Source organism: Mixophyes fleayi, chromosome 9, assembly GCF_038048845.1.
Source record: "Mixophyes fleayi isolate aMixFle1 chromosome 9, aMixFle1.hap1, whole genome shotgun sequence".
Taxonomy (NCBI): domain Eukaryota; kingdom Metazoa; phylum Chordata; class Amphibia; order Anura; family Limnodynastidae; genus Mixophyes; species Mixophyes fleayi.
Genome location: NC_134410.1, coordinates 14770768 through 14791228, shown reverse-complemented (window position 1 = coordinate 14791228; position 20461 = coordinate 14770768). Strand labels below are relative to the sequence as shown.

The 20461-nt window shown below is 41.4% G+C and overlaps 1 protein-coding gene across 2 annotated transcripts in view; it reads left to right on the top strand.

Annotated features, from left to right (window-relative positions):
- SKIC2 (SKI2 subunit of superkiller complex) overlaps positions 1-18066 on the top strand; it is a 31481-nt gene extending 13415 nt beyond the window's left edge. For both annotated transcript variants that reach the window (XM_075186552.1, XM_075186551.1), the window contains exons 6-31: positions 573-687; positions 791-865; positions 2032-2085; positions 2994-3169; positions 3868-4002; positions 4866-5011; positions 5127-5273; positions 6614-6698; positions 6778-6884; positions 7565-7711; positions 8191-8284; positions 8686-8898; positions 9105-9215; positions 9980-10091; positions 11380-11498; positions 11728-11865; positions 12063-12200; positions 12703-12807; positions 12885-13038; positions 13345-13471; positions 13650-13860; positions 13956-14066; positions 15472-15690; positions 16129-16269; positions 16620-16834; positions 17731-18066. In XM_075186552.1, the coding sequence (XP_075042653.1) occupies positions 573-687; positions 791-865; positions 2032-2085; positions 2994-3169; positions 3868-4002; positions 4866-5011; positions 5127-5273; positions 6614-6698; positions 6778-6884; positions 7565-7711; positions 8191-8284; positions 8686-8898; positions 9105-9215; positions 9980-10091; positions 11380-11498; positions 11728-11865; positions 12063-12200; positions 12703-12807; positions 12885-13038; positions 13345-13471; positions 13650-13860; positions 13956-14066; positions 15472-15690; positions 16129-16269; positions 16620-16820 (3381 nt within the window). In that variant the 3' untranslated portion in view covers positions 16821-16834; positions 17731-18066. The remainder of the gene's footprint in view (positions 1-572; positions 688-790; positions 866-2031; positions 2086-2993; positions 3170-3867; positions 4003-4865; positions 5012-5126; positions 5274-6613; positions 6699-6777; positions 6885-7564; positions 7712-8190; positions 8285-8685; positions 8899-9104; positions 9216-9979; positions 10092-11379; positions 11499-11727; positions 11866-12062; positions 12201-12702; positions 12808-12884; positions 13039-13344; positions 13472-13649; positions 13861-13955; positions 14067-15471; positions 15691-16128; positions 16270-16619; positions 16835-17730) is intronic.
- Positions 18067-20461: the final 2395 nt, after the last annotated feature.

Sequence of the window (20461 nt, the reverse complement as noted above, 5' to 3'; positions counted from 1 at the left end):
GGTCTGTGTCTCTAAACATGTTGGGGTGATCTCTGGATACCATGTTTTTTTCTGGCTGTAAAAATGCAGCTTTCAAAAACATCAGTGTTAGAGTAGCCTAATGGATAATAGAATAATTAGTTGACCATAGAGAGCGCAGCACTGCAAGTAACGAATCTGCCTTCATTAATCATGCATCAGCCACTTAGCCTTTGTTACGTTGTTATCTGGTCTACTAGTTGTATTTTGTATCAAAATCACCTTGGTATGTGTTTTACATTTTTTTTTTTCAAAAAGTTGAGCAGCTCATACAGTTAAGCTGGGTACACTCCTATACAGTCATACTTCATATGCAAGGTCTCTAACAATGTCTTGAATGATTGGAAGTCCTGATGAGCCTGCTGATTCATGCATACACACCTACACAATTTACGCTTTCATCTCGCATAACTATCTGCTAATAAGACATTGTTCCATGGTTGATCGTGAGTTTTAGGAAGTCTCTATAACCAAATCAACAGATATGTAGGAGATAACTGGTCTCGCTAAACAGCAAATATCCATTATTCTCTAATTATATCCATTCTTCTCAGGTCTCTGTAGACCACACTGGTCTCTCTGCTCAGAACTCGCTCTCCCTCCGGCGCCCTCCAGGGCCTCCGTCACAGTCTGTCAGGGGCAGTACCTCCAACTTCCCTTTCTGGCCTGGTAAGTGGGCAGAAATATATGTATTTACCAAATAGACAGCTGTCGTTTTAGCTAATCCATCATGGCCCTCTCCCTTGTCCGACCATCTTTTATTCATTCACAGGTGGAATGGATGAACCCACTCTTGAGCAGATAAAGGCCATTACTGATGAAGATGAAGCCCTGGACTTTAACAAAGGTGACATATCTAACCTATATAAACCTACATTGAAGGCACTTATAGATTACACCATTCTGTGGGCTTGGGAATGCAGCCTATCCATTCCACCTGGAGAGGCGGGAACAGGAAGGATAGGGCGTTCTAACATTGACCAAATACTGTAAAGACGTGTTTATGCAAATGCGGCTCATTCAGTAACACCGATTAGGAGTTGTAACGTTTCCACCTGCTATAGAGCAGGGGCAAATTCTTGCTGCTGATAATGACGTATTGTAAGAGTAATCTTCTGTTTTGCGTCCAACTCTGCCCAAGTGCTATAACTGGTTCCTAGTTCAATATTGCCTGCAGTATCATGGACAACAGGCTCGACCCACAACAAACTCCCTTAAATATTTATAAGTGAAAATATAAAAAAGGACGGACATAGTTTATACAGTTTTTAAATCCCTAAATTACAACGATTGTCTGGGTTGGATATTTTGGCTTTACCGAACCTCATAACACACATCATGATTTGGTTCAAGATTTGGCTAAATTGTTTTTTATTCAGGACTTCAGTGGTTACGTTCTTAGAATTCAGACAACCAAACCCGAGTCCTGATTTCCTCGCAGTTTTACTAAACAGGAGACCATTAAAATGACAGAAAATGATTTAGAATTTAGCTACTGTTTAATGTCTATATTACTCTTCGGATTCAGTTTAATATTGAGCAACATATTTTGTGAAATTTTTAAACTCACTCAGACAAATTGTAAAATTATTTATGAGATTAATGTAATACCTGTTCAACTATAGACTGTTGTCTGAGAAATTCCTTGCAGCAGAAAGAGGAAACGCAGTTCCTAATCAACAGTGTGATCTCAAAACCACTGGCAATGTTTTGCGTGCAAAAACGCATGTAAAACAGAAACCTGTTTGACATTCTTGTGTTGTTACTCTAGGCTTCCCCAATGCTTTTACCCATGGTAAAAATAAAAAAAATATACGTTATAAAAACTGGAACTCAAACGGAATGTAAAGGTAATAAAAACACCAGAGGGTATGGTGACACCAGAAAAAGGGTTTCTAGTGTCGCACCCATTTTAGATATCTTAATAGCATTAAAACACCTGTTAAAAACACCAGTGGGTATGAGGGTGACCTAGAGGACTCATACTGATCATTTTTCTCTTTACCTAAATAGATCTCTTAACTGTTCCTCCTGGATGGAAACACGGCATGAATTTCAAGCAGTCAGGTAACCATCACTCTTTGCGTTTCATGAGTAATTCTATAGATTTCACATAATGTCTCAATCAAAACAATATATTATGAAGTAAAGTCCTATCATTTACACATATATAGTACATGCAGAGGTGACATGGAACCAATTTCTGTATGAACCCAAAAAATATAAAGTCTCAATATTTATTGCTGTTAACAGATTTGTAAACTATTAATAAGTACAAAATATTAAACTACAATGTTTTTGGTTGTTAGAACAGCTGATTTTAGGCAAGTTCTTCCCACTTCCCTAGGCACTAAGGGGCATATTCAATTGACCGGTTGTCCCGCCGCGTAAAAACTACTACCGTTATTACGGTAGTAGTTAGCTGGATTTCAGCTCGCGGCTCAGGGAGCTGCGAGCTGAAATCCAGCGAGAAAATTACCATATTCACGGTTTTTCTGCGCATTATTACCGTAGTAACTATAATCTACGGTAATAATGAGCGGACCGCGAGATTGTCGGCGTTTTCGCCGACAATTGAATATGCCCCTAAGAGTTCTTTAATCTGCTATCCCATAGTATAGATACTATTTTGTGATCAAATTCCCCTTTGCTCATTTGCTTTAATTTGGTATTTGTTAACGTGACCTGAACAGACCAATATGAAGCTTACATCCATCTGAAAGAACCCTGACGCATATTTAGGATTGTTTACTTTAAAATGGTGATGGCATTCAGGCAATCCCATCGCCGACGCCCAGTGGAGGCAGCTATTCTGTGGACTGAACCAGTAACTATGACAATAGTCTGTCTATTGACCAGAAATCACTGCCACCGCCGTGTATAGGTGACGGATCCACGTTAGGTTGAGATCTATATTTACCCGCAGGGACCCATGTAATAATTGGGCAGGCGCCTCCTTTTTTTTTCCTTGGCAGATAACTTGCAGGCCCCCGGGGTTCTCCCTCTCGCCAGCATGCTGGGGACTCTGGAAGATTTTACATTGGGAGATTCGAGTGAGGACGAGGATGACGTGAAAGGGAAAAACAAGGCTAACGCGGCAAAGTCGGAGGTTCTCCCTAGGACAAACAGCCTGGAAGAGCTGGGTGTGGAGGTCAGAAAAACAGGGATGTCTTGTGTGTTCACAAGGCTTAACCAGCCGTCTGCCAGTCAGGACATTAGCACATTCACAGAGTGTGTCACCCTGGCACTTTGTGCACCTGATTTATATTATCCTGATTAACTTGAATCTAATACCGCATGCAGGAAAATGTAGCGTATGCACTCCCAAGATTATGAGGATAAAATATGTGTACACACAAAGTGTCTGCGACATTTAATTTATGGGCACAACAGACATTGGAATGCCATAGCCTGACTTGTAGCCAATCAGTTCTTTAGCACTTTCAGATGACTAGAGCGATTTTTAGCCAATCAGAGGATTATGAAGATTACGGACTAGACCAACCTTTAGCCAATTAGATGATTAGAGTGTATACCAAGTTATGTTCTGAATTCTTTTAGTTGGGGCCTCAAAAGAGTCAATTTCTAGTAGATTGTACAGCATATTTGAAAATAGGAGGACCCCAAAAACATATTCTAGAATTCTACGGGGTTGTGCAACTCTGCTGTAGCCGTCGGTGCATTGTAACATCCACAGGACTTTACTAAAGGATTCTGGGATGTGTCGTCCTGCTGACATATGTATACATGCTTTATCACCACTAGAAATTGGTGTCATGTGGAATCACTTGCTGAATGTCTTCTTTTCTAAAGAATAAAAACTGTCCCACTCTAATTTCTCTCCCTCAGACAACATCGAGTCCTGCGCCCGCTCCTCCAACCTCACCTCCACCAGAAGCCCCCCAGGAGCAATGGTCTGTTCCTCTGGACAGTAATTCCCCTGTAGACGATTTTTACAAGCGCATCCCAGAGCTGGCTTTTAAGGTGGGAGATAAATTGTGTGTACAGTGAAATGTATGCTAAGTCCATAGGTATCACATGTGTCAAGTTCCCCAAGGCAGTCCTGGGGGTAAATGTATCAAGCTGTGAGTTTCCAGCGGGTTTAAAAAGTGGAGATGTTGCCTATAGCAACCAATCAGATTCAAGCTATCATTTGGTAGAATGTACTAAATAAATGATAGCTAATATCTGGTTGGCTGCTTTAGGCAACACATTTCCACTTTTCAAACCAAACCAGAAACTCGCAGCTTGACTCATTTACCCCCAGGTATTCACCAGTTGAACACTCAGAATATTTAGGTTCCCAGAAATCACGATGCACCGGGATTAGAATGTGGAATCCATTGTTAGTGTCAGGGGAAGTATTTTTACTGAATATGGATTAAGAAATTCCTGACGTAGCATTTTTATTGGGTTTTCAGGGAACGCTTGAAGGTTTGGAGACCAGAGGAAATTCTTATTGGGAGAGGGTGGGAATTCCTCAAAGTGGGTGCAGCACGATAAAAGTCTTGTGCAGTTTTGTTGATGGCCGTATGTTAGTAGAAGAATTTTATATTGGATTAGTTGAAAAACAGGCAACCAATGTAGAGACTGAGTGACTCAGCAGTGGAAGAATGATTTGCAAGGAAAATCAATCTAGCTTCTGCGTGCAAAATAGATAGTAGGGAGGGATAAAAGTCTGATTTGAGGAAGACCAGTAAGGAGGGAATTGCAGTAGTCAATGTGGGAGATGAGTGCATGAATTAAAGTTTTTTCAGTGTGAGATGTGTGTATTCTGGATATGTATTTTAGATGTATACAACATGATATAAATACCATGCTATGCTACAAATTTACTGTGTTTGCAGCACCCATTTGAACTGGACCCCTTTCAGAAGAAGGCTATTCAGTGCTTGGAGTCTGGTTCCTCTGTCTTCATTGCTGCTCACACATCCGCGGGGAAAACGGTGGTCGCTGAGTATGCTATAGCGTTGTCTCTGAAGCACATGACCCGGTGAGTGTGTGTTGTGTGCAGCTCTGTGGATAATGTTTTGGTATGCAGCTTTGAGCGTCACTCCTACAAGTTAGAGGCTGGCTTTAAATCGCCCTCCGTACATCTTGTTCCCTAGAACTATATACACCTCCCCCATCAAGGCTTTATCCAATCAGAAGTTTCGGGATTTCAAGATCACATTTGGAGATGTCGGTCTGATTACAGGAGATGTCCAACTCTATACTGGGGCAGCGTGTCTCATCATGACGACAGAGATCCTAAGGTATATATGTATACTATATTACTGTTTAAGTGTATATAAAGCCACTATTAGACGTTAGTATATATATCAAAGGCTGTGTACGATTGAACTGAACATGAATTAACCTGTGCGTTTATATAAAATAAGTCCACCATACTCTCTTTCACTCCTCTGCAGCACGTTTCTGTGTCAGGGAGGATGGGCTTCTCTAACTAAGCAGGTAGTGTTGGAGTGACAGCTTTGCAGACTTGCTGTGTAGAGGTGTACTATGTGGGTTGCTTGCTTCATACACATGGGCAGGGTCAGTGATGTCACAGCCATTCAGATGCCTACAGAACAAGCTCTTTGACCTGTATGATATCCATTTGGGGCACTGTGGGAGGGGCTGTTTGTAATGGAGTGGGGAGTAGTAATTTACTCTGTAACAGAACTGCAGTGGAATGTTAGGATAACATTGTATTTTCCTTTCATTGTTCACATCTGAACACTTTAATTTTGTTGTTGATTTGTCCTTTACCGTTATGTTTATAGTATTTCTGTTTAAGGTAAGATGGTGTTCTTCAATATTCTTGACCACTAGTACATGTTGTCTTCTCTCTCCACTTGGTTTTGGTCCAGGATCTCTTATCCACACCACTTGTTACTGATCCAATGTCCTTACAAACAGCCATGTTGTCCTCTTTTGACAGGTACTGGAAATGTTCTAGTGGAGAAGGGGTGTCATTGGTACGGCACCTTTAGAGAGATTGGATACAGGATACATGAGTACAAACCAAACAATTGCTTGAGGGATGTTTATATCTGGCAGAGCTATCCAGCATCAGCACTTCCAGAGCTTATCATTGGATTAGAATTGCAGTGTGTCCAGCATAAGTGTGTCCATATTGAGCACTCTAGTTACCTGACCCTTTCATGAGTATACTGTGGAGGAAGGGGGATATGTGTTTTGTTTTTGTTTGTTTCTTTAACAAACATTTGTAGCAGCATATATTTATGAAAATGAATATAAACCTCCACACTCCCCTGGTGGAGGAAATGACGATGACACATGGAGAGAACACTTCCAAGTCTGCGTATTCTGCTCCTTATTTAGTTTGAAAATCGGCCATCTACTGTTTTCCTCACCAACCTGGGTCACCAAGAAGGTGCTAACATGCAGATGCAGTGAGATACAATAAGGACATTTGTTTGCCTTGTGTAAATGACCATGTGTTGTCTTCTGCTTATTCTCCTCCAGCAACCTTTCACTCTCTTGCATTAACTCCTACTTCTATTTAACCTTGTATCCCCCTCTTCTCTGCCTTCCAACTTCCTCATATGTTTTCTGCTGCCAAATCACCCGTCACACTTTCTCCACCCAGGTCCATGTTGTACAACGGTTCTGATGTCATTCGAGACTTGGAATGGGTGATCTTTGATGAGGTTCATTACATTAATGATGCAGAGGTAAGTGTCTCCGCTTATACACCTTACTTATGTTCCACCCAAAATCCCATTCTAACGCCACTTGCCACTCCGCCCACAGCGTGGCGTTGTATGGGAGGAGGTTCTTATAATGCTGCCGGATCACGTGAACATCATTTTACTGAGCGCCACAGTTCCCAACACCCTGGAGTTCGCAGACTGGATCGGGTGAGCTTTAGCAGAGTCCTTTTTATAGATTATAAAGCACTAAATGTATTAACAAAAAAATTACTTTTTTCCTAATGAAATACATGGCCAAGTTTACATACGCTTTTGTTATTTGAATATTAGTCTGCCTGGTAGGTTAATTGGCTGCTAACAAATTGACCCTAGTCTGTGTCTGTCTGTCTGTGTCTGTGTGTGTGTTAAGGAATTTAGACTGTAAGCCCCAATGGGGCAGGGACTGATGTGAGCGAGTTCTCTGTACAGCGCTGCGGAATTAGTGGCGCTATATAAATAAATGGTGATGATGATGCCTTTACAATATTTAATAGCTTTGCTATTTTTAAATTCTGTTTAAAGTGGGGCAGGCTCCTACACACAGTGAAGGCAGTCATATTGTGGGCGGAACAAACATCCTGCCTATTGATTCGCTACTAGCTAGTGACATCACAGCGGCAGGAGGTACTTCAGTGCTTTATGCCTCTGTGATGTCACTACTCCTTCGTGAAGAGAGAGGCTGCTCAAAGACGGCCATGGCTATTTGTAAGTATTGCGCCCACGTAAGATGACCAGGTTGGACTAAAACTACTAAATTAACCATTAAAATGACAGTGGGTGTGGTCATTGTTACCCTCCTACAGGGTTTTGTTGGGTTACTATCTCATTGTGTATTAAAATCCATGCAGGAGAATTAAGAAGAGGAAACTTTATGTGATCAGCACGACGCGGAGGCCGGTCCCCTTGGAGCATTTTCTGTACACAGGGAACAGTCAGAAAACACAGAATCAGTTTTTCCTGCTGCAAGATGCATCTGGAGCCTTCCAGACCAAAGGGTAAGGTTTGTCATTCACAGACTCGGGATAGTCGCTGGGCATTGATCCCAGAATGCATTGTGACAGGCACAGGTAGATTTGCCAACTTGAGGGGCAAAATATGTTATGGTTTAAAGCACCATCTTTTTTGACGTGGACCTGACAGGCGTTTTTATGGGGTTACATTGGTGAAAACATGGCAGGAACCCCTCATCCCCCCCATGAATAAAGCGGAAGAGTGTTTCCTGTTGCCCATCATTGCTGTAGGTGATACATGTTGGATAACATAAATGTTGAAGCAAGTTCTCCCAGTCCTACCTATACTCTAGTAAGATGTGGCGATGTCATTATTGTGGATTTTACAAGCTTATTTCCCTGATGAAAAATGTTTTTCTAATATTGGTGTTAAGCAAGAGAGTAATGATGTTTTATGGGTAATTCATAATAAGGTTCGTACAACCCATATCCTGATTAGGAGAAAATCTGGTATATTTCCTCAGATATTATGCTGCGGTTGAAGCAAAGAAGGAGCGATCATCTAAGTACTCCCAGACGTTTGGAGCCAAACACCCTCATGGGGGTGGAGCCGGGCATGTGAGTGACAGCAGAGGAGTGTATGAGATTACAGAGCACACATATAATCTATATCAGACAACAGAATCAGATGACTGAGAAGGATCACACATATAATCTATATCGGAGCACAGAATGAGATGATCGAGACAGGTCACGTATATAATCTATATCCGAGCACAGAATAACATGATCGAGACAGGTCACACAGATAATCTATATGAGAGCACAGAATAACATGATCGAGACGGGTCACACAGATAATCTATATCCGAGCACAGAATGACATGATTGAGACGGGTCACACAGATAATCTATATGAGAGCACATAATGCATGATTGAGATGGGTCACACAATATCGGAGCACAGAACTCGGTGATAATGAGTTGTGTGGCACATAGTGTCCTATCTGTCTCCACAGGATAAGGGGACGTGGCTGTCTCTGATACATTCTCTCCGGCAGCGGGACGCCCTCCCTGTTGTGGTTTTCACATTCTCACGTTCCCGGTGTGAGCAGAACGCTTCATCTCTGACCACCGTAGACTTGTGCACAGCGGCAGAACGGAGCGAAGTCCAAACATATTACAACAAGTGCCTGAGCCGTCTGCGTGGGGGCGATCGCCAGCTTCCCCAGGTCTGTGTGTTAATGTATCTAATATGTAGTGCTTATTACATGTGCTGTCTGTAACCAATCAGATACTCACTTTAATAGGTATACTGTTTACACATATGGGCTTGTTGCTATGTAAGGTTTAAATGTGAGGAACGACAAATCCCAGCATGCCTGGTGAGCTGAAGGAACAGAAGGGAGATTAAACCTGCCGTATGTTGTTCTTGTAGGTACTGCACATGCTGGACCTGTTAAAGAGAGGTATTGGGATCCATCACAGTGGGATCCTGCCCATCCTGAAGGAAGTGGTGGAGATGTTATTCAGCCGGGGCCTTGTTAAGGTTGGTGTGTACCACTTGTATAGTGCTGTCGCTATATCTGCATGTCTGGTGTGATATGACCCTGTGAGGACTCATTTAGATGTTTATTGGGGATTGTACTCAGCACTCACACTCTGCGGAATGTGTGCAAACGATCGATACTACTGCTGATGTGGCAACGTGTGGCCTGATTAATAGTTGTCTTTTAATGCAGAAACACAATCTCTTCCATGATGATATTTCCATGGTTTTCTGGAAAAAAAGATACAAAATAGTTACGGTCATGAGGGTTTATAAGGGAAATAAACCTTTTAATATACATGATTTTAAGCTGATTTTAGCATAAAATTCAATACGTATATGGGTAAAACTTACAGTCAAGTCCATAAATATTGGGACATCGACACAATTCTCATATTTTGGGCTCTATACACCACCACAATGGATTTGAAATTAAACAAACAGCGCAAGATTTTCGGCGTTTCCGCCAACAATTGAATATGCCCCTTTAAAGACAGAATTATAATACACGGACAGTGAATGTTATTGAACCCATTTTATATTAAGCAACTTGTATATTATGTCAAGTTATGAGCTGACAGTCATGCAAATCTTCTTTTTATCAGTTGGGGAACAGGTACTACAAAATAAATGGAAATCTCTTTTAAATAGTGCAGAGTTAGAGACTTGGTATAGAAAAATTGTTTGCATAATATTGAACACGTTATTAAATTTCCAATAACTGCAGTGTGTATATTTTATAAATGTCCCTCTGTGTTTCTCAGATCCTGTTTGCCACAGAGACTTTTGCTATGGGGGTTAACATGCCAGCCCGTACCGTGGTCTTTGATTCGATCAGAAAACACGACGGCTCAAACTTCAGAGACCTGACACCTGGTATGTTACGTATATAGACAATATGGGGCTCATTTAGCGGTGGTCTTACGCCATCTATATTAGCGTAAGACTCGCACTTCCATACTTAAAAAACGCATCCGTATGTAGATTTTTGCATTTGTAGACTTACGACTGGAGGGCAGACTGGGGCAATCAAGTATAAGCTGAATACAGTAAGGGCACGTTCACAGAGCTGCAACATAATTATACCTTGACGCCTCTTCAGAGCCGTATCTCTTACGGGTTCTGGATGGCTGGTGGGAGAATACACAATGATGGGGATAATCAGCAGCGCTATCAAGCCCTTTCCGATTGGCTCTCTGTGTATTGATAGTACTTTATTAGCATTGCGGCTATATATACATAGTTTTAAAAGGGTAAACAACGGAGGTGGTGGTGTTTGAATTGAATTATATTTTATATAGTAAATGCAACTTTGGGTTTATGAATAAGGTAATTTGGTTGCATTTACTACTAACACTGTCAAGCCATGTCTGTATGCTATAGTTAGGCATAATTGTACACAGTACCTGACATATGCCTGGTACAAATACTATTGTTCTCTAGTTCTCATATACACATAAGCTTTTTTTGCATGAGTCTTTTTCTACATATGCTCAGTGTACAAATGCTTCTAACACTACATGAGGTGCTCTGACAATAAGCAGCTGCAAAACAGAACAGCTGTATGGGTAGAGCCATTTCTAAATGTACCAAGGTCGTGTAGTTTAAAAATAAATAAATCCCAAACACTGCCGATTGTTTTAGTGGAGCTAGCTGTGTCTCTATAGCATTTCACATACTGGACCAAACAACCTATCTTACAGTGAGGAATCCAGACATGTATACAACAGGCTGTATGTGGGTGGATGTCCTGTGTCAGCAAAAGCGCACAATATGCTCTAAAAATCAAGTAGGTACAGCATTGGCAAGGGGTTGTCATTTAAGTAGCACTGGCCAGATGCCTGTTATCCTTTTGAAGTGGCTTATTTACATATGGTCCGTAAGTAGTGTATCTTAAAAGCCTAACAACAGTTGTATTGCTGATACAGGCTCTTTATTAAAGTCTGTTGGAGAACAGAACACGGAGAGCTACTGAACCTTGAATATGTAATTGCGGAGGGCTACCAGCTTGTCCTTAGCCAGTTAAGGGACTCACAATTATCTATCTTAACTAAAGAACTTTTCCAGATTTATTTGTGTCACAAGACTATTCATGTTGGACCAGTTGGTGCTTGGTTGGATGGTTCTTTTACAGTACAGTAACAAGCAAAGTGTCTATCTACAGGGGAATATATACAGATGGCTGGCCGTGCTGGACGCCGAGGACTGGACAGTACTGGGATGGTGATAATACTGTGTAAATCGGACGTGCCGGACATGAGTGATCTGCACAAGATGATGCTGGTAAGGACTGGGGGAGAGAGGGGAAAATTGTGGAAAAAAGCTGAGTGATAGGAAGGGAATTGGGGACGAGGACCACCGGGTTTGATGAGGTAAGACTTATTTTAGTTGGTATCTATCTTGTTCTTTCTCTCACTTCCCAAACTGTATTTTTGCTTTCCCTCTTTGATCCTTTTCAACGTCCCTCCCCAGTATGGGTCACAGCATCTCCACTCCGATCTCTCACATTCAGGGGAAGCCCACTCAGCTGCAGTCTCAGTTCCGTCTCACTTATTCCATGATCCTGAATCTCCTCCGCGTCGAGGCGTTGAGAGTGGAGGACATGATGAAGAGAAGTTTCGCAGAAGCCAGAACACAAAAAGACAGCAAGGTAACTTCTTATTTATTGAGGTGCACAGCTGAGGTGCAGCTCATTGGGTGACACAGTGAGGCGGGAGTTGATAGGGTTATCACGTGACCTAATCCAGTGAGTCAGAAAATCCCCCCCTTCCCCCTCCAGCATGAGAGCATTGTAGTATCTGCAGGCCACTACAGGGTGTGCGCCAACAATATAGTTTATTTTGACAGGCCCATGAGCAACGTATAAAGGTCCTCACCAAGACTCTCGGAGACATGGGTGATGTTGAATGTTCCGGGGACCTGGCAGACCTCCAAGACTATTTTGTCACTGTACAGGAGCTGATCTACAGCAGGCAAACTCTACAGGTAAGAGTCTGACAATGCCCAGTGCGGAGCTTGAAGTGCAGATGTCTGGAGCAGTTCTAGAGTGTGTAAAGACTTTTTGAATATGCCCAGAGACTACAGTGTAATGATACAGAGTGTGTTTGTTTTTTATTACATGTTTGACACTTCACGGCCCAAGATTAGGGTTCTTTGTTTACCAGTGCATGTGAGTCTTCTAAACTGCCCTGTTGATGAGCCATCACAATCTATAGATTCTGCTTCTTTTCTGAATATTTGGTAAGATGTTTATTGCTGTGAAGTAGGGGCTTTCAAACTAATTGGTTATCAATTTCTTTCATGTTTTATTATTTTATACTCATCCCCAATTTTTCATTTATTATATGTTTAACACTAATTCTTGAGTTCAACAGTAAAGTGAATTAAAACGAGAGGTATGTTGTTCTTTGAAAGGTGAACGATGTTCAAAGTTTAAGATGTCCAGTTATACAATACTCTGTCTTACGTATGTCCTTGTCTCCTCCAGAAAAGGGTGGTAGAGTCCATCAACGGAATGAAGTGTCTAAGTGTGGGGCGCATCATCATCATCAGTACCGAGTATCACCCATGGGTACCTGGGGTGATTCTACAGGTAGCAGTCAACCCAGAGGCAATGATAGGCTTGGGGGCTTTGTCTAATGCAATTAGCCATCTCGTTTGATCCCACAGGTGTCCTCAGATGCCGCCAACAGGGTCTACACCACCTTGGTGCTGAGCGAGAAGAAGCGAGATGCTGGCGTTGCCTTAGTGGAACGAGGAGAGAAGGAGAGTAGGGCACCCGGCCCCGATGATCTACTGATGGGCAAAGTGTTCCGACCTGAGGGTAAGCGAGGGCTTAAATGGGTTTGTGCACACAGCTTCTGGAGAAGGTACTGACTCCAAGAAAGGGGAATATATTGGATTTAATATTTGGAGGAAGGCGAAAGAGAGAGGGAGGATAAGTAGTGGGATGGGAGGAAAAAGGAAGTCTACAACAGCTTGAGAGTCCCAGGTGTCTGTCTCTGATATAGAGACTTAATGGAGGAAAAGCGAGAAAGAAAATTGCCTGGAAGCTGTTGGAGCAAGATGAAGGAAAGAGACAAAAAATATGGTATCCTGTCATATTGAAAGATTGCCCCTCCCTCTCTAGGGCCATGTGACTGCACACTTCTCAAGCTCCGCCCCACAGACATTCTCATGATAACTGGGAAGACGTTGAGGGTCCATGCTGATAAAGTTCTGGATGATGTCACCAGGAGCCAGACCCCCCGCTTCAGGTAACTGGCTCTGGCGTTATCTCCACCCATGTAAATTCGCTAATATTTCCCATTTATGAATTTCCCATTTCTCTCTCCCCTTCTACCAGCACCTCTCCAATGTTTCTTTAAAACTCCTTTCCTTTTTAAAGCCTTTTCCTACTAAACAAATCCGTATCCATTTCAAATGTACCCACAGGAATGACCCTCCGGGCCCCGCTATGTCTGGTGTGACTCAGGAGCTCTCTCGGCTGGCAGACCTTCCTCCAGGGTCACTGTCGTCCCTGTGTCCCATTAATGATCTCCAGTTGAAGGAGATCGATGTGGTGGAGGCCGTTAGCAGGATCAAGAGATTGGAAGGAGCATTAAGAGGGTTTAACTGCCCTAAGAGCCCCCGATTTACCTCCCAGGTGATTTAAATCAATGACTTCCATATATAATATGAGCACTGAGCTAACCTGTAATACTCTCATCGCTCCTCCCGTCTTTTTTTTTTTTCTCTTAGTATCTCCGTCTGGAGAAGAGATCACATGTCCTAGACGAGCTGGAACGCCTCCGCTTCCTCACCTCCGAGCAGTCATTGAGCCTCTTGCCTGAGTATGAGCAGAGAATCAATGTAAGCAATAGGGACTCCCGGGGATCAGCGGGTGCAATGATTCACTAGGCACAAAGAGTTACTAGGTCTAGTAGGTACAGATATTGAGTCATGGATGGCAATGTTACTGGGATCAAGGGGTAGGACTATCCTCAATAATACATATATATATATATATATATATATATATATATATATATATATATATATATGTATACACACACACACCTTGCAAATAAATGAAAGGTATAGTATGAGGGGTACTCTCACAACTAAATAGATACAACAAGAGAACAAATGTTGACACAAATCACCCAAAGAAAGTTGGTTATTGAGGCTCTCCAGTCCATAAATATAAAAACGAAGAGACTGACATAAGTGTGAAAATAAGTAGTTAAGAGTTAAAAATAAACCCTTCATGGAAGCCAGTCATATATAATGGTATACAATTTTAGAACCCTTCTGTATACGGGTATATATGTATGATATATTTCTTCTGTGAGGCAGATTGAAAAATCTCATATAATGTTGAGAACCATGTCCAAAACCTTGTTCTGACTCCTCACATTATATACTTAATGTGCCATCCTCAAACTTTGAAGCTAGATTCCAATAATGAAGATATCAGTTGCAGCGATTAGTCTATATAATTATTATATCTAGAGATGTAATAGGATTGTGCTATATAGTGTTCTATAATAGAGGGATGGCTAAAAAAAACTTTATTAGCCCAAGTTGTTATAAAAAAAAATCTCTTTTGGTGATCATCACAATAGCAAATCCAGAAATTGTTCTAAGTATGTGTCATCTCGTCAGTGTTATCAGAAATGGAGGCCAGTGTAATAAGGAAAGTATCACATTGTTAGTGTGTAGTGCAGGGTATGTTATATTTACTGCCACTGAATACTGCAAATGGCTTGGTGATGCTATCGTTAGGCACTACGAATGGCCCCAACGATATAGAACTGATAACCTGTTATATAGACTAATGGCTGCAACTGATATCTTCATTATTGGAATCTAGTTTCATAGTTTGAGGATGACATATTAAGTATATAATGTGAGGAGTAATAACGAGGTTTTGGACATGGTTCTCACCATTATATGAGATTTTTCAAACGTTACTGGGATGGCAGGTACAAAGATGTGTCATTGAAGAGTACTATCAAGATGTCCCAGTATGCACCAATAAGTCCCTGTAAGTGCCACTTGTGGAGATGAACAAAAGCTGTCCTGAAAAATAGGTCACGAATAAGCAAACATGCAAAACAAGCAAACAAAAACAACTAGTAAAACTTAGAAAAGGTACAGTATGTAAAGAGTACCAGATGGCAGCTTAGGACCAGGAAGTACTCCTAAATTCTATAGGCCTGATTCAATAAGGAAAGGAAAGCTAAACAAAAATGTTTCCCTCCACTGTCGTCAGGTCCTGCGCACTCTGCAGTACATAGATGGCGGTGGTGCTGTGCAGCTAAAGGGCCGGGTGGCCTGTGAGGTGTGCAGCCACGAGCTGCTGGTTACGGAGCTGGTCCTGGATGGAGCCCTGTCGCCCCTCGCCCCTGAGGAGATCGCGGCCCTGCTCTCTTGTCTGGTGTTCCAGCATAAGACTCAGTGTGAACCACGGCTCACTGACACGCTAAAGCAGGTAAGACCAGAGCAAACGTGGATGTGCAAACACTAATGCAGTACACTAATGTTTTTAGATCCCAAGGCATAAATTTATCAAGCTGCGGGTTTGAAGAAGTGGAGATGCTGCCTATAGCAACCAATCAGATTCTAACTATCGTTTTGTAGAATGTACTAAATAAATAATAACTAGAATGTGATTGGTTGCTATAGGCAACATCTCCATCTTTTTCAAACACTTTTTTGACTCTCCTCTGGGCCTAAAAACAGATTCTAGGACCTTTGTGTCCCGTCACACATGTTGAGCCCTTTTATCTATTCTCCCCCTGAAAATTTGACATTTAAAGGACATGGCACATGTTGTCAAGACCCTGTTGAATTCATGATCAGTGGACTGTTCGTCCAATCACACTGAGGATGATATAGAAAGCAAAATGTGTTTATTGGTCATACACAGGGTGTCAAGAAGGTGCGTGAGTTGGCTGAGCAACTGGCGTTGGTTCAGCGGGAGTGCGGTCTCAGGGAGTCTGTGGAAGACTTTGTGGCACAGTACAAGTTTGGCCTGACGGAGGTTGTATACGAATGGGCACGTGGCATGGTAAGGCATCATCATCTGGTGAGTGGGAAGTAATATGGGGGGTGAGGTCAGGAGACGGGCGTGGGGATTATAAGGGGTTTGTTTATAATACACACAAATATCATAGTCTCTTGTATGTAGCATCAAACTCCAGGTGGGACTCTATTGGGTGACACCTGTCCTATAATGAGGCTGTAGGATTTGAGAGGGGGTTGGGGGGAATGAAGTTTAAGTGGATAGGATGATCAAAACTGTGTGGGTAGGTATCTGTGTGCGTGTGTGTGCGTGTATATATATATATATATAATGTGTGTGTATGTATGTATATATCTACATAAATTATATATTTTACAATACTCTATCTATTCCAGCCCTTCTCTGAGATTATGACGCTAACAGACATCCAGGAGGGCCTGATTGTGCGTTGCGTTCAGCGATTGGATGAAGCGTGCAGGGACGTGCGTTCTGCTGCGCGACTGGTCGGAGATGCCACGCTGTGTGCCAAGATGGATGCCGCCTCACAGCTTATCAAGAGGGATATAGTCTTTGCTGCCAGCCTGTACACACAGTGATCTCTTACCATAAGGTCATTATCCGCAATTTTACATTGCTTGTATTTCATCAAAAAAAAAGAAAAGTCACCGTTTCACATGTCTCTCTCACTCCACAGTGACACCCTTTAAGTCAGGGTTTCCCAAACCCAGTCCTCAGGGCTCCCCAACAGTGCAGGTTTTCCGGATCACATGTGACATAATTAGGACCACCTGTGGATCTGTTACAATGTGTCGGTCAGTAATGAATACACCTGTGCCCCAGCAAGGCGATATGGAAACCCTGCACTGTTAGGGGTCCCTGAGGACAGGGTTTTGAAAACCCTGCTTTAAGTTATGTTTATTAGCACATATAGTTCAGGGACAGCACAAGAAAAAGCTGCTTATCTCACAAACAGTGACTAATGGAGGTTATTGGCACCTGGTGAACTCAGGGGGTATATTTACTAAACTGCGGGTTTGAAAAAGTGGAGATGTTGCCCATAGCAACCAATCAAATTAGAATTTATTGTAGAATGTACTAAATAAACGCTAACTAGAATCTGATTGGTTGCTATAGGCAACATTCCACTTTTTCAAACCCACAGTTTAGTAAATATACTCCCAAGGCTGCATTCTTATGAATATTGGTACCACCGACAAAATGGCTGCCTCCAGTGGGTGTAGGCAACAGGTCCTCTTTAACTGCGACTGTTATGCGAAAAACATGCAGGAGCCATAACCATTGTACTCGATATGATTTGGGTTGACTCTAAAATATACTTGTTACTATATAGTCGTTTAGTTTTTTCTTAATTTACAGGCCATTGATAATCCTATTAGCCCATCAATAAAACAACATCTCCATTTATTATGTCTTTGCACAATACATCATCACATGCTTTTTATAATATAACTCTAAGCCTTTATTTTTTTCTTCTTTCTGATTTAGGCTAATTGGAGACTCCAGCGTGACAAAATCCTGCCTTATATGGCTGAAAGTAACGGACTGTCAGCATATACAATATGTCTTCTGGAAAATGGATTCTACCTGACAAGACAGCTAACAAAGAGGCTTCTAAAGCTGTCAAGGTTTAACCTCTGTGAGGTTTGCCCTCGGAGACAGGATTGGGGGTCATTCAGGCACTTATTTTACACAGAAATAATGAGGCAATTTCAGGCTATGACACTGAAATATGATTTGATCCCATCAATTTTAGTCCTTCATTGCAGTAGATTACAGTCATAAATGTAGAAATAAACCAGATCATGGACTCATTGTTTGGTTTGTCTGCTGTGATGATTTTTATTTTATGTTGCAATTTTATTTAATTTGCTAAAAAATTGCTAATAATTGCGTAGTAAATTTAAAACCACAAAAAACTGATGTGATGATTTTTAATATTCAGTATCTACCTCTATATTCTTGATATTGGCTTTTTTTTTTTTTTAGGAATTGGCACCCCTAAGATAGGATGTAACACAAAACTGCTTTCATGAGAAATCAAATGTTGTAATTTACCCTTGGAGTATGACCGCATGAGAGTTAATACTTTGTTTTATCAATATCTAGCTCTATCTTCTATTCGTTTGTGTCCCAGCGAAACCTATTACGTCACATAGACGTTATTTTGTGATTCTATCTATCCTGTCACTGGGCTTCATGAGTCATTGGTCACTGTTTTCTGATAGAGAGCTACTGGCTTATGAGTGAGCAAACTCTATTTCTGCATAACTTGCAATAAATCTAGTACACTCTAATTAATTCACAAACAGCTACTTCACAGGTAATATAATATAGAACCTGGGTCGAGGCTGTGTGTGAGTGGGGTCCCCTGCATCTGCCTGGGTCAGATGACCCAGGAATTGAACCTGGGTCTTTTGAAGGGTTATTCTCGGGTAGATGCCAGTCTGAACGATGAGACCCGGGTTTTTCAACTCCGGTTTCGCTGAAAACTATTGAAAGGTTAAAAAACATTTTTTTTTTAAAAAAAAAATAAAAATAAAAAATCGACATCACAAGAAAAGCCGATCAAAGCTCCTCTTGTGATGTTGCCAGACCCGGGCTCAGTGTGAACTTGGTCGACCCGAGAATATGCCAGGGTTCATATACCCGGGATATTGTCGGGGCAGCAGTGTGAACGCAGTATTAGTCAAGTTACCCAGACACAATGCTGTCAAGTTCACTCTCATAAAAAGTTGATAGGATTGCAGTCTGGAGATTGGAGGGCCACACGATACTGCAATGCATGCTGGTCTTCTCCTTTGACCCAATAGGTCCTGTTGTGTTTAGGATTCTTATCCACTTAAAACACAAACTATTTCCCTACTAGCTACAGCTTAGAGTGTGTGACATTGTCTCTGCAGAATGCTGAGTATCTTTTCAGGATTCCATCAAATTATCTCAAATTTCCAACCTCCCTCACAGGAGAATTCCACCAAACCCATTACACCCTGCTTGGCTGTTCAAAATCTGATTCAGAGGTTGAGGGGGTTTTTTTGTGCTGTAGATGCCACATTCATACGACAGCCTGCCCAAAGCCGAGTTATAATGTATGGGTAGAAACATACGAAAGAAAAAACATGATACACCCCAATATTAAACACTCTCATAACGCAGAACCACACTGAACAGTGAATACGATGCAGAAGTGGACCGGCTTTGCTTCCTTTACAAGTTCATATGAAATAGAAAACACTGCAATTCGCTGACAAATAATTTTAAAAATCGATCTAAATCCTACATCGTGCCACCTGTATGCATACAAAAAAAAGACAGCTGGAATATACACGTATCAAGTAAACACAGTGCAATATTAATATAAAATAATCCTAATATCAATACCCTGTGTATAAAGCATGATAAAAGATTGTAAAGAAATAAATAGAATAAGAATTTATTTCTTTATGATCTGTTATCGCTCATTTGTACAACATTAACATGTTTTATACACAGGAATGTTCATATTATCATTTTATATTAGTATTATATTGTGTATAAATGACACTGTCTGTACTCCAGCTGTCTTTTGTCTGTATACAGGTGGCACGGTGTATAATTTAGCTGTTTATAAGATTATCAGCTTATTGAGGTGCTCCGTATGTCATATGAACGTGTGAGGGAAGAAGAGCTGGTCTAATGAATCGCTTATGCATCTGTATTACACATAGACGTGATAGAGGGGGCAGTGTAGCCTTGTTAACCTCAAAAACACTTTGGTTGTTTTAGAGAATAATAAACTAGCTCTGACATGAGCCCTCAGTTTAATATCAGTCTGTGCATCCTGTCTTTTCTTTTGTGGGATTGAATACTTCGTTGTGGAGACCTTTGCAGTTTGACATTAATTCTCCAATATCTCCAACCACATATATGGAACTTATTCCACGGTTAAACAGATTTCTTGACGCGTTTCGTCACGATTGTGACTTTTTCAAAGAACATCAAAGTACATTGGTATTCATTAGAAGGTTATACACCCTCCTTGTTCCAAAATCTACCAATCTTGGCTCTCCTCATTAGATAACATTTAGCTGCACTAGGTAATGCAGAGAGCATCCTTGGAAAGAAACGCCTGTGTTGTTCTATAAAGATCGCTTCTCTGCAGACGGGGATTTCGTGAGTGCAATTGATATCGCTATTGGCTAACGTTTTTCTCATCACAAAACTTCACTATATGTGATTC